This window comes from Macadamia integrifolia, chromosome 1 (genome assembly GCF_013358625.1).
Source record: "Macadamia integrifolia cultivar HAES 741 chromosome 1, SCU_Mint_v3, whole genome shotgun sequence".
NCBI lineage: Eukaryota > Viridiplantae > Streptophyta > Magnoliopsida > Proteales > Proteaceae > Macadamia > Macadamia integrifolia.
In genome coordinates, this window is record NC_056557.1 from 9722874 (window position 1) to 9735828 (window position 12955).

Here is a 12955-nt window from a genome sequence, read left to right on the forward strand (position 1 = left end):
TGGAACCAAGCACTTGGTCTACGATCAGCTAACGCTCAGGCGCGTGCTAACATGCGCGGAAGGATTGCTTGTGATCTACTACCAACACTTGGGTTTCTTGTTGCAGGCACTGCATCACAAAGATTGAAATGACCTCATGCAATAATTAATGAGGCTGTTTCTGGTAAACTGGAGAATCCTGTGTGGTCAGTGAAGAAAATTATAATACAAAAATTTAGCTCCAATTTTACCCAAAAACAGAAAAAAAAAAAAAAATCCAATGTGCGACGCTTTCCCATTTTTCTCACCACCAATTGACAGGTTTCCTTGGTGCTGGTATATACCTCCAATAGCTTTTTCAGTCCTGGTAGTTTTTTTTGCTTCCACCATTCTTCTTGGCTTCTATCTGCTCAACAATACTGCTGCATCTGGCTTCATTCGTGAAAGCCCAGATGACTAGCATGTGCAGAGCTGCTTTATTTCTGTACAGTCTTATAGGTTGATCATGGCCTTCTTGCCTTGAGATCTCAATTATGGAATATGTGGATTTGGTCTCTCTTTGCCTTCATTAAGAACATCATGTGGGTGCCTTTTGGTTCAGTGAAACTGCAGGCTGATTTCTCAGTCAGAAAGGTTGTGATAAACTGAAAGTTCAGTGATTCGGTTGATCAAGTGACATCAGGAGCCGACCTTAAAAATGTTAAAACAAGACAAAATGCTTCAGATGAATGACAGTAGAGAGCCGCAGAATCATTCTAAAATTATTACTTGCATCTACATGAATCTACATTTTGCTCCCATAAATACACATGATTGGAACCCTTTCCACCAAAAAGAAAGAATACCCTTGCAGTGGAAAAAAAAAAAAAAGATCTGCATCCAGTGATGGTTAGGACTCAAACTACTAGTGGCGAAGCTACCACTACTAAATTCCAAAACAAGCTTTATTTACAACTTAAACCGACTTCTTACATGCTTTACACCTTCAAAAAAGTAGTTACAAAGCGTAGATCTTCTCATGTTCTGAGTTATAAGCTTCGGGATCTGAATAGCCAGAGTGTCGAGACCATGAAAAGGATTTGCTACCACCAGCCCTTCTAATGCGTCTCTGAGAATCATCCCCAAATATTTTGAAATGTTGCTGGAAAACAAAGTAGCACATGCTAGCAAGAGTCCCAACAAGGATTGGTGTACCCAATACTGTTACAGTAATAGCCATCCATGAGCTGCCTTTTCCCACAACCACAAAACCTATTGACAGAAAAGACCCACATGTGCAAATGCAAGCTGCCCACATTAATTTGTTCACCACTGATACAACCTGTTTCTGAGCCCTCGTATCCCAGGCAATCAAAGTGATCTGAACCACAACAACAGCTAGAGATATGAATAGAGATGTAGCATTCAAAAGGCAGAACACACGAAACCCAACAAAATCAGCTATATTAGCTTCTCCAGCATTTGGCTCATCCTGAAAATATTGACCAGGTAAGTTAAATATAGCTATGAAAGCAATGGAGGCAAACAGAACAGCAACTATTGTCACAGAATTGGTGGTGTTCTGCACAGCTTCTCTGTGCAGTTTCTGCAGCTCCTTCTTAATCCCAGACACTCTTCTGTTGGTCTTTGCATTCTGTAGGAGTTGTGTTTGCACCTCATGCTTTATATCACTTACAGTCCTTTTCAGCTCCATTGCCTCATCCAATTGGCCTACATGCCTAGCAAGTTTGGCACCAGCTTCTGCAAGAGCTTCAGTAATTTCCAAGGCGGGCTCTCCATACTGGAGTTTATCCGCCAAGTCCATCGCAGTTTCTTTCTGACTATTAATAGCATTGACCTCTATGGAAGCATATCTGAGTAGAAAGACCACTATCTGAAGGAAAGGAGAATACCAACTAAGAATATGATGAAAAACAGAATAGAATTATGAGTTCAATAACATAATCAAAATCCAGTAAATTAATAGTTGGAATCTATAGGTTTTTAGAACACTGTTTAGACATGAAGAAATTGGATCTCAAAACTGATGGAATTCATTTTTTTGGTTTAACAAATTAAAACGTATGGTGAACAAATAAGACAAAAATCTTTATAAGTAACAAGCAAGGTGGATCGGATTTCCTTCATAATGTCCTACTGTCTAGCAAAAGGAACCACATCAATAGCAGAAAACAAGAACCAACTAAGTCCTCTTACAAAGGAAAGTCCAACATAACCAAAAGAAAAAAAAAAATCATTCTACAATCATTAAATTTTCACGTCTAAGAATCAACTGGATGATTCTGAACTAGTCCTAAATTCCTTCATACAAGGATGGAGAATTTATCATTCAACAATTGAGGAGAATAAAGCAGAAAATGATTTGCTTTCTTCCAAGTCAAAAATATAACTTTTTTTTTGCGAAAATATATGCCATTTAGAGAAGCAAGTCGGCTGGTTGGGTCAATTGTGGGGGTCAACTCAAGCCCAACCAGAGGAATGAAACTGTAAACTCATAATCATAGTTGTCACAGCGTCAAATCGATCTAAGGCGGTGGAGGGGTGGCTAATCAATTTGGCGATGAATCGCCCGTTATGGTGTTGCCATGGCGGTCAAATCGTCCATATGTCATTTTTTATTTTCCCTATTTTTTAAAGTTATTTAGTATGCTATTTTTGTATTTTCCCTATTTTCTAAAGTTATTGAGCATGCTACAAGCCTACAATATATACCCTATAACATATAAAACCAAAATTAAGCAACATCAAATCATCAAAAATCAACATAGCCCTATTAAAATAACTCTGCATTTTACAAAAAATCGACCGCCTAGTGAATCAGGCGTACCTGACGTCCATGGCAGTAGCCTAGTGAATCAGGCGTACCTGACGTCCATGGCAGTGCCATGGCGAAACCTATCAGCCAATGGCGACCGCCATTTGTGAGTCACATAAATCGTAGCACTGCCATGAACTTCATTTTCAGCCAGGACGCCAAATCACCGCCTTGGCGACGCCATGACAACTATGCTCATAATGCTACAAACACAAGGATAAGACCAAAATGCTCAAACCAGAAACCAACCTGAATTTTGACTGGAGATGTCATAGGTTGGATCAAGCAGGCTAGGTCAGGTAGACACATGTTGCATTAGGCTAGGTTTGGATTTATATTATACAAGCTACAATAACCTAGAGTAAGGCTTATGGATTGAACTCAAGAAACCTCGAACACAAAGCAATGCTCCAAAAACCAAACTAAACATCTGTGCTGTTCATCTACTCTCATTCATATATTTAGAGCCTAATACTTGTTGACTAAAACATTTTCCTGGGCTCAGTTTGGGTTGCTTGAGATCTCTACCGAGGCTAAAACTAAGGTCTGAAAATGACAACTCAACCAAACTACAGTTTGGGTAGAGTCAATAAGGTTCACATTGGAACTCACCAAAGTTGCACCCTAAGCAACATTTATCTAAAAGGCATTTCAAATCCTTGCAAACCCATCGAGTGGAGGAGATCCAAGAATCCGAAGAAGCAAAGGCCAGAGTTGAACTAGAGTGCTCAGGGAATTGTGCACTTTCCCCACGTGGAGTCACAGGAAAGTCATTGTTTTCATTCAGTAACTTTTATAACTTATTTTATTCATTTTCAAAGCCTGGTATTGTGGGGACAGTAGTCTCTAGTTTTGTTTTCAGAGGCAAACAGTCAAGTCCTGGTAGAAGTAGGAGCACCCATACATTAAGAAAATATTTTTCCTCCTTTCTTTTCTTTTAATCCACATCATGTTCTTATTCTTACTTCTAGAGTACAAGGCAGAAAATATGCACAGGTTATGGGGAGCTTATGTAATTCAGCTTTTGGGGTTAAGAAAAATGACTTTCCTGCAGTAATTCCTACTGATAAGACATAGCCTTGCTGACTAAGCTTTATGCTGCTGCTGTTTCTTGCTTCTTTCTGCTTCTGTTCATCATATTAAAAAAATTCCAGGTTCCGGTTTTCCTTCTTAATTGATTACCAGGTTAGTATCATATATTCTATAGCTCTGCCAAGAGATCTAATTGTCTTTTACAAGTTCTGGTTTCTATAATATTTTTGCTTCAATCTTTCAGTTCTGATCAGTTTATTAACAGAATCTTGTTCATTTTCTTCCAATCAAGAAATCTTTCAGAGGTTGTTTAAAAAATTGACCAGTTCTGTTATTTAATCAAGATACCTAATGCTCCTATTTTAGAGTTAAATGAATTTCTCTCAACCAGTTATCCTTAGTGCCATAAAGTTTGTTCATGATATCCATACTTGATTTGGTATAATACTGTTACCTGTCCTTCAAACTTACATTCTGTAATTCTTTTTATTTATTTATTTAGTTTTCGAAAGAAGAAAACTATATACTATTCAATAGTTCCTATGCGAGAAGAAAGTGACGTAGTGCTAATGGGAAAAGACAAGATTTGATCCAGGATCTGGGTTAATAACCACTCATTTTACCACCAAAGCATGAAGGCTCCAAGTTCTTTTCTTTTCACCCTCTAGCTGATTAGCAGCCCAGATAACATGAGTGTTACTTTTAGGCGCTAAAACTTGCAGTTATAATTTTATGTGAAATTCTCTGATCAAGAATATATACTTTTTCTCTTAATGTGGTAAGCTTCCTGCAGAGTGATTCCTTACCATCATGAGCACATTTCTTTGCTCCTTTCATTACTTTTCTATTGATTTTGTTCACTGAATATTAAGATTTTATGAGTTAGAATGACAACGTTAACTATTAAATCAACACAACACAGATGCCGAGTTTTCAAGAACCCCTAAACGAAAACCTAAATCACACAACTACAGTCACTTACATCCAAAACTCTAAATCCCAATATAATTTTGGGTCTTCATCTGCAAGATATTTTCCTCTTGAATGAGCATTTTCCCTTACTAAGGGAGAGGGAAGGATGTGCAACATGTCCATGATCAACGGTTTGCACAACCGACGATGGGGTTGTTCCTCCCACCACCTCCAACAATGCCTGGCTCAGCATAGCACAATTTACCAGAATATTGTAATGAAGTACTTAAAGTAATGTGATACAGATCTAATATGCCAGAGCTTCCGCATACCATGAGCATTGTTACTGTCTGAAATACATTATTTCCTACTGCCCCTAATGTACACTAGTCCTGAACCAGAAAATTCCAGCAAGAGACTAGTACGACAGGATCGAAGAACAGAGAATCTGATGAGCAGCAGTAAAGAAATATCACTAGCTTGTAGAAAGACTAGAACTAGAAGAAGAAGAACAGAAGAGAGAAGCAAACGGCCACGAGAGGAGCCTTCAGCCACATATCAGAGCTCAACAGCTCAACTGATGGGGGATATACATATATATATAACCTTTTAATTTTCTTAATCTGACTCGTAAAAGGATTCCTAATCACTCTCTCACAGTGACTTGACTTAATAGACTCAAAACAGTACTCTTAAAAACTATTAAGTATCATAATCTAATTCAAACAATTAATTTAACTACTAATTCTGTGTACTAACTTCACCCCCACTAATCCATTATATGGGCTAATAATTAAGGTCCGATGCAACAAATACCCCTAATAGTATCCCAAAGTCCATAGAACCAATACACAGCCCAAAAATAAAGTCTTCCTCGGCCCAGTTAGGCTGTCTTGATTGCATCCGCTCCATACCAAAGCTGTCTTGATTGCATCCGCTCCATACCAAAAAAGCTAAATAAATTACATGGACATAAAGATAAAAATATTTGAGAAATAGAAGAAAATGTTGTTCTTCAAAAAGGGAAAATAGTATAGATTTCTATGACATTGAAAACCAAATATGCTGGTGAATTAACTTGTCCTGAAATTCATGAATACCAAAAAATGTAGAAGAAAATTCCTACAATATGTCAAATTGAATACAAATTCTAATTTACGTTAAAATTTTCAAATTAAAAATTAATGGAAAAATAGAAATGATAGACAATGAAAATATTTCTTCTATTATAGGTCAAAATATGAGAAATACCTGTGAACGGCATTTCCTTGTGGCCACATGTAGAGCTGTATTTCCCTTCTTATCGCGTGCATTAAGTATTGAAAGATCAGCACATAATAAATCTTCTACTACAGAAGGATCCTGGCCTTTTACAGCCATGTGGAGCGCAGTCTGGCCCTTCTTGTCTTTAATAGAAACAATTCCTGGATCTCTGTCTATGAGAGCTTTTACTATTCGGTGAAGGCCATACCTAACAGCATTGTGCAGCGCAGTTTTCCCATTTTTTCTCACAATCCTAACTGCGCTTTCATCAGTGTCTAATATGGCATTCACTACTTCCAAGTGGTCCTGGCGAGCAGCTGAATAAAGAGGGCTGGTGTTTGTGGCATCACATATCTTACAAAGTTCAGGCCACCGGCTCAAAATCTCTTTCACGATCCCTGGACACAAAGAGAAGCACTGTTTAAATTCACTATTACCTCAGATATGTTTCCATAATAACTGTATGGTCAAATTTCACTGAAATTAGCAAGCATTCTTCTTATCTCTTCTCATAACAGTACATTTTCTGACCTTAGAAAATCACTTGAAACCAAACTCATACAATATTAAATGAATTATATACTATATCATTCCAGTATTTCAGCATAATAAAGGACTGTAACACGGTACAAGTCCTATTTCCACAGGACCTGGGAGGTTGGACCGAAACATTCCTAACATTTGACATTTTTGAGCAAAGTGGCATCTGTAAGACTTGAACCGCAATAAGTATATTTCCATCAGAGTAAAACTGTGCTTTCATGCATTTGGGCCACTCGAAAATTAGACTTACATATCAAAACTATACTTTGTTGTGTTTGGGCATTCAGGTTAACAAAACGAACCAAAGTCTAAATCCGTCTAGAAATTTAGAAATGTTTAACAATTGTGTGATAGAGATTCTGCATAAATCCCTTTCAGAATTCCAAGGTCCAAATCCTTTGATCTGGTCTGTATGAATATTCTCCACATCATGAAGAATGAATCTTTTTTCAAGAAAGAGTTGGATTCATAATGATAATATGTCTTACGTGGCATACTAGTAGAAAGTACAATCCAGGATTTTCTTGAGAATAATGAACGAGTCAAGGATTTACATAAATCACAGAATTCCTTCATCCCTGTAATTTTTCTACAGCCCCAGGCCAATCCAACCATCTTCATTATAGACAAAATCACTCAGTGATATTGGAGGTTGTAGGACTAAAATCCATATTGGAAAGCGATGTGCGACAAGAAACCATCACAGAAAGTTTATACTTGAGATTTTTCTCTAAATCCTTTAAATAGCATTAGAGCTGTTACATGTTCAAGGGCTTCAGGCTCATCTTTGAAGGACAGACTCAAACCTAAAAGATACATGATCTAGATCCCATGAGGTTGGAATTGATTCACCCCTGCTATAAACCCACACAAATAGAGATTAGGAGGGGGAGAAATAGCCTGTACCTTTGGTACTTGACAACAATAACTTCCTACTAACTCAGCTATACAGGGATGTAAGAACTCATTAATATATTATAAGATTACTTCACAGGCACCCATGTATTGTTTGAGTGTTAGCTTGCAAGAAAGTTTAATTCGTAACACAAAAATCTAGAATTTTGATGGTGCAATAGATCAAAGAGGAAAAATAAAATGAATTCAATAACAACAGAACCGAACAGAGATTGAAGTATACCTAAGTTTCCACGCGAGGCAGCGACATGAAATGCGTTCATGTCGGACTTGGCTCTGATCATCGCGATCTGAAGGTCACAGAACTCCACCAAGTACATAAAGACCTCTTCTAGATTGTTTTCAGCAGCGATGTACAGAGGGGTTTCACCGACATCGTTCTGTAACGCCATTAAAGCAGAGATTGAAGCTCGATCTTCTACTTCACCTCCATTGGACCCTTCAAGGGCAAGCTTCAGTGAATCGATGTCGCCGGATCGGACGACAGAGAAGAAGGATTGATGAGAAATGAGTCGAAGAAATTTGGGCTCCATTAGGGATGAAAGAACTAGGATTGGATAGGGTTAACCTCTCTTATGGGTTCTACTCTGCTTCTCTCTCTCTCTCTCTCTCTCTCTCTCTCTAGTGGGTTTTGGATGGACATCGGAGGAGAGAGAAGTAGCCGAATTAGGCGCTGGGTCTCTGTGTTTGTCTTCTTCCTCGTTAATTTGAAGGCCATGAAAGCAACTGGTGAAGCTGACTGGGATTCCTCAAAACTCTGAAACACAGGACCTGTAGAAACTGATACTGTTCTTATTTTTTTATTCTATAACGGAATTAACGGGAAACGGTGACCGTTTGCTCATCGTCGTGATGATAATAATTAATAAGGTATAAAAGTAACGGCAGTTACAAATTTTGTAAATTTGATAACGGCGTCACATCAACGGCCGTTAAACACCAGACACCGTGAGAAACACTGTGACAGTAAAAAAAAAAAAAGGGAAAATTACATCCCTCCCCTATAGTTCGTCGAAATTACGCGTGAATCCAAGGGTTTAAACAAATTACGTGAGTTTGAATCCGTCATATGGTGAGGTCATTTTTTTTATTCCTAAAATACCCCCTAGAACAAAGTGAAGTGACCGAAATACCCTTCACTTAAAATGAGTTTGAAAGGGGAAAATCCTCTCATCGTCTCTTTCATCCAAAAGCGTCTCGGATAAGCCCTAACTGCAACGAGGTGTTCTCTTTCCCACTTTCAATCTAATCTTCTGTCTTCATCCAAGCCCTTTCCATCTTCAATTCATCCTCTTCATCGTCTTCATCTGCACAGAAGGTTCGATCGACTGTGTGAGAAGCAACGGAATCCTTGCGAAGTTGACGGAACCTCTAGACGACGATGGCATCTTCGTGAACCTCACAGAAGGTTCGATCGAATGTGTCCTTGCTGCGATTTCCCTTTGAATTGGTAAGAGGAACATGTGTATCTTCAAATTTAGGGAATATAGAAAAAAAGGAAAATGCATATTCTCAATATACCTTGTTTTCGAATCAACTGTGCATATTATTGCCTTTTTTTTTTTACTGAGATTTGCAAGTGTTTTTTTTTATTTGATTTGCTCTTTAGGGTTTCTCTAATTTTGAAATAGATTCTCTTACTCTTACTGAGATCGCAGACACTAAACAGAACTGAATTCTTTTGTGGTGCAACAGAGCCTTTGGTATGTATTTAATGATCAGAAACGTTCAGACACAGAATCCAATACGATCAAATGCAACCCAAAATGTTTCTGGGCGTTGAATGTATGCCAAACACCATGTTACACCACAGAAGAGCCAAGTCTAAAAACACACGGGTACTAATCCTTTTTGCTCTATTTGATTGTAATCGGGGAAAAAAAAAAAGGTGGGGTAAGGGGGAAGGACTTCTTGTGGCGAGCGTAGGAGTTGTATCTAAACACAAAGAGGGACGAAATGACCGTCTGCTCCCATATAAAATGTGGAAATATTCACCCTATTGATGCTTTCATATGTGGTTCCATTGGGCCTTGCACAAGTGTAGGAGTCACGCTTGCAAATACAGTACTCTTCCATAGATACAAGCCAATAATTCCATATACAACAATGTAAAGGCTTAGTAATAAGTATGGCCCAGTGAACTCCTTGTGTGATCCCTTGTGGGTCTCTTATCTAGTCCTGGGGTGGGGCTTGTACCCAAAAAAAAAAAAAAAACCAATAAAGGCTTTTGTGTTGCCCTTCTCAATCCTAGGTAGGAGAGGAGAGTTAACAACTAATCTCATTTAATTGGACGGAGCTTAGTGTTTTTTAATGAACAATTTTTTTTTCTTAAATATTAACAGAGTTAAGTTGTTATGTTTTGACCCTCGAAGCCGAAGGCCCTCTTTGGTATAACTTCAATTTCAATTTTTCATTATTTTTTGAAATAAATCAACATATAATTTTCTTTCAATTGAACTTATTGAGTTGCATCATTAATTTTTTTTAAGAATAAGAGAGATACTTTGATAGTCCATTTTAAGAATAGATTCTCTCTTTGTTGAATATATTTCTTTTGAGGAGAACTCCCAACCATAGAAAATGACTTTGTTCATTTGAAAGATAATTTAGTGTCATATAAAAGAGCAAACAATCCTGTAGGATTCCTTAATGGATGGCTCTCCCATCTGCTTTTTATGTTCAAACTATGAATTCAGGTCATGAATGAGTAGTATGGACTTGATTCTTCAATATAATATAGATATCCAACCAGCCTAATTGGCAAGGTGTTCAACTATTCATAACATCTATGAACATAATATGGGCACGGTTTTAGGTATCAACATTGAATGGATTGTATCAATCGATTCATATTGTTACCGACCATGATCGATATAGATCAGCTGATATAATATAAACATCAGATTTTTGATGAAAAATAGTGTTTTGATCCCGTATTGTCGAAATATGGCCCAATAAGTATCAATATCACTGATGACCAATATCAATGTCGATAACTAAATCCTTGAATATGGATAAAGCTTAGTTGTGTTCACTTGGGTTGTAGTTTATGTATTCATTTATTTATTTTTTGTACTAATTTAAGAGATACTAGATCAGGCAAAACCCACTAAGGGATTATAGAGAGATCCACAAGGGGGCCAAAGAAGACCCACCGAAGGACCAGCACAGGAGATCCCACTGGACCCCACTTATTACAATATTACTACAACTATACTACTACTAAAAAAAATTCTTTGATCCACTCATTTTTAATATAGAGGAAGATGAAATCTTTTGTCTATCAAAAAAAAAAATTTCTTTATCCTTTTACTAGTTTTTTTATTTGGTAAGAATCCTCCTACAAATCATGCTAGTGCAACTATTTTCTCACATTTCTTCTTGACTAAGAAAAGGCTTTAGTTTTGGGGAGAAACCACCAATCGTGGTAGGATTAAATTAATCCAACACATTTAAGAAATCTAAGAACATGGGAGTATGTGAGACATACTTAGACCAAAGTGAGCATATGATGGTGATAAGTCCAAAACAATTAATTTTCAACCTATATATGATTATTGGAGCCCACGTGCGCATGATAGCAGATTCCCATTATATACTTTAGTTGTATGAGCACCTTAAAAATTTTCACATTACATTAACATATAGAGTACAACAAAAGATACTAATAAGTTTGTGATTTGTAATAATAAAAAATGTGTGATGTCCACTTGTTTAGGGACAAAGACATCTTTATTTATGTGTTGACTAATATATGCCCATGATAATAAAACTAAAGGAAGGTGGATCCTAAAGTTCAGGTTTTCAATAATGGATCTAGACTAAATGACACTTTGATTGTGTTTGTTTCGCAAGAAATTAGTAGGAAAAGAAAAAAAAAAAAAAATTACAAATCTTGATTTTCAAGAAAACTTTGTGGAAACAAGAAAGCAATTTTTTTTTTTTTTTCATTTTTTGATGCGATTAAAATTTGAAAGAAAAATCATTCTTTGACTTTTTTTTTTCTTTTTTTCTTTTTTTCCATTGCTCAACAGACAACTAGAAAACATAATATTCTTAATATTTATTTATTTATTTATTTCAAAACAAACATGGCTTATGGAAACTTCATTATTTGAGTTTTGCCTTAATTTTTCTTCTTTGGAACCACATGGTCGAAACTTTGCACATTTGCGGACAAATTGATTCTAAGGACCTTCGTTGTTCACATGTCAAGTTTTAGTAAAAATGAAATTGGCTTCTATGTATTATGCACAATACATGTCACATAAGTAATATAATTATCATAAAGGAAAATATCATATCCACAATCAACCATGTGAACAAAATTGTTGGTTCACATAGTTAAGATGATAACGCAAATTTGATATGTGATTAATTCATAAGTTGTACCTCCCATTAGATAGTTAGGCTGCGTTTCATATGCGTTCTTGGCATGTTTTCGAGGTCGATAATGCATTTTGCGATGATAAAAGCAATGAAAATTATCATCTTAGAATGCGTTATTGACCTATGATGCAATACCAAACACAACCTTAGTTTATTGAATTCCACATTTGCGAAATACAATGGCATTCATTTCCTCATTGGAAAGAGGTTTGTTGGCTGCAGTGAATTGGTCAGCAATATATTTGACTTCTTTAGGGTAGGTAGAGACAGTCATATCCCCCTTTGAAGTGTTTTGAAGCTGCATATGCAACTGGAGGATACTCGTGTGAGATAGAGTTCTAAAGGCCGATTGAAGAGCAGTCCATACCTCAGCAACAGTGGTGAGTCCGACGACATAAGGTAGCACATCAGGTGTTAGAGAAGCAAGTAAATAGCTCATCACGGTCCTTGTGAACCAATCCACATATGCCGGATTGGCTGTGACGGTTCTTGAGTAGGCGAGAGTGATAACAGGTGAAGGAGAAGAAGAGTTGCCATCAACGAATCTTAGAAGGTCATGGCTGCGAAGAAGCAGGTACAACTGCGTGCACCAGAGAAGAAAGTTATTAGGTGAAAGTTTCAAGGTAATATGATGTTGGAAGTTCGGGTAAGATGATGGCATGGGGGAGGAGAGGGAAGAAGAGGTAGCAGAGATGGTGGCAAAGGATGTAGATATGATTCCCAGATTAAAGACGCTAGTCGTCTGATACCATGTAAAGACAATAAGATTGGATTTGAAAAATTCTTTCCTTGATTTTTGAGGAGGATTGTATTGATTTATATAGAATTAGAAAGGGATAAGTTACATAGGTTTTATTGTTACTGCTATACAGCTATAAAGACAGGATCAGCTATAAAGATAGGATAAGATTACATGGTCATTCAAATTTGAAATTTTAAAAATTGAATGGAAAACTTAAAGGCACTTGAAACGTTTCCTTAACACTCCATATGGCTTGAAAAGGGTGGACCACAAAAAAATGCTTATGTCAATGACAAGGAAACAAAAGTTTGCCCCGAGGACAAGTGACTTAGTCGATTGGTTTGTGCCTTACTTGTTAAAGCTTG

The 12955-nt window shown here is 37.0% G+C and overlaps 1 protein-coding gene and 1 long non-coding RNA gene across 2 annotated transcripts; one reads left to right on the top strand and one right to left on the bottom strand.

Moving 5' to 3' along the window:
• Positions 1-720: 720 nt before the first annotated feature.
• LOC122084268 (ankyrin repeat-containing protein At2g01680-like) lies at positions 721-8204 on the bottom strand. Its single transcript, XM_042652375.1, has 3 exons — positions 7683-8204; positions 5990-6399; positions 721-1852 (listed from the first exon to the last, which is right to left on the bottom strand). The coding sequence occupies exons 1-3, from the start codon at positions 7990-7992 to the stop codon at positions 977-979; spliced, it is 1596 nt and encodes a 531-aa protein (XP_042508309.1). The 5' UTR covers positions 7993-8204; the 3' UTR covers positions 721-976.
• Positions 8205-8666: 462 nt separating this feature from the next.
• On the top strand, positions 8667-12768 carry LOC122074429. The gene is made up of 2 exons (XR_006138969.1): positions 8667-8909; positions 12071-12768. It is a non-coding gene; the product is annotated as an uncharacterized LOC122074429 (long non-coding RNA).
• The last annotated feature ends 187 nt before the right edge of the window (positions 12769-12955 follow it).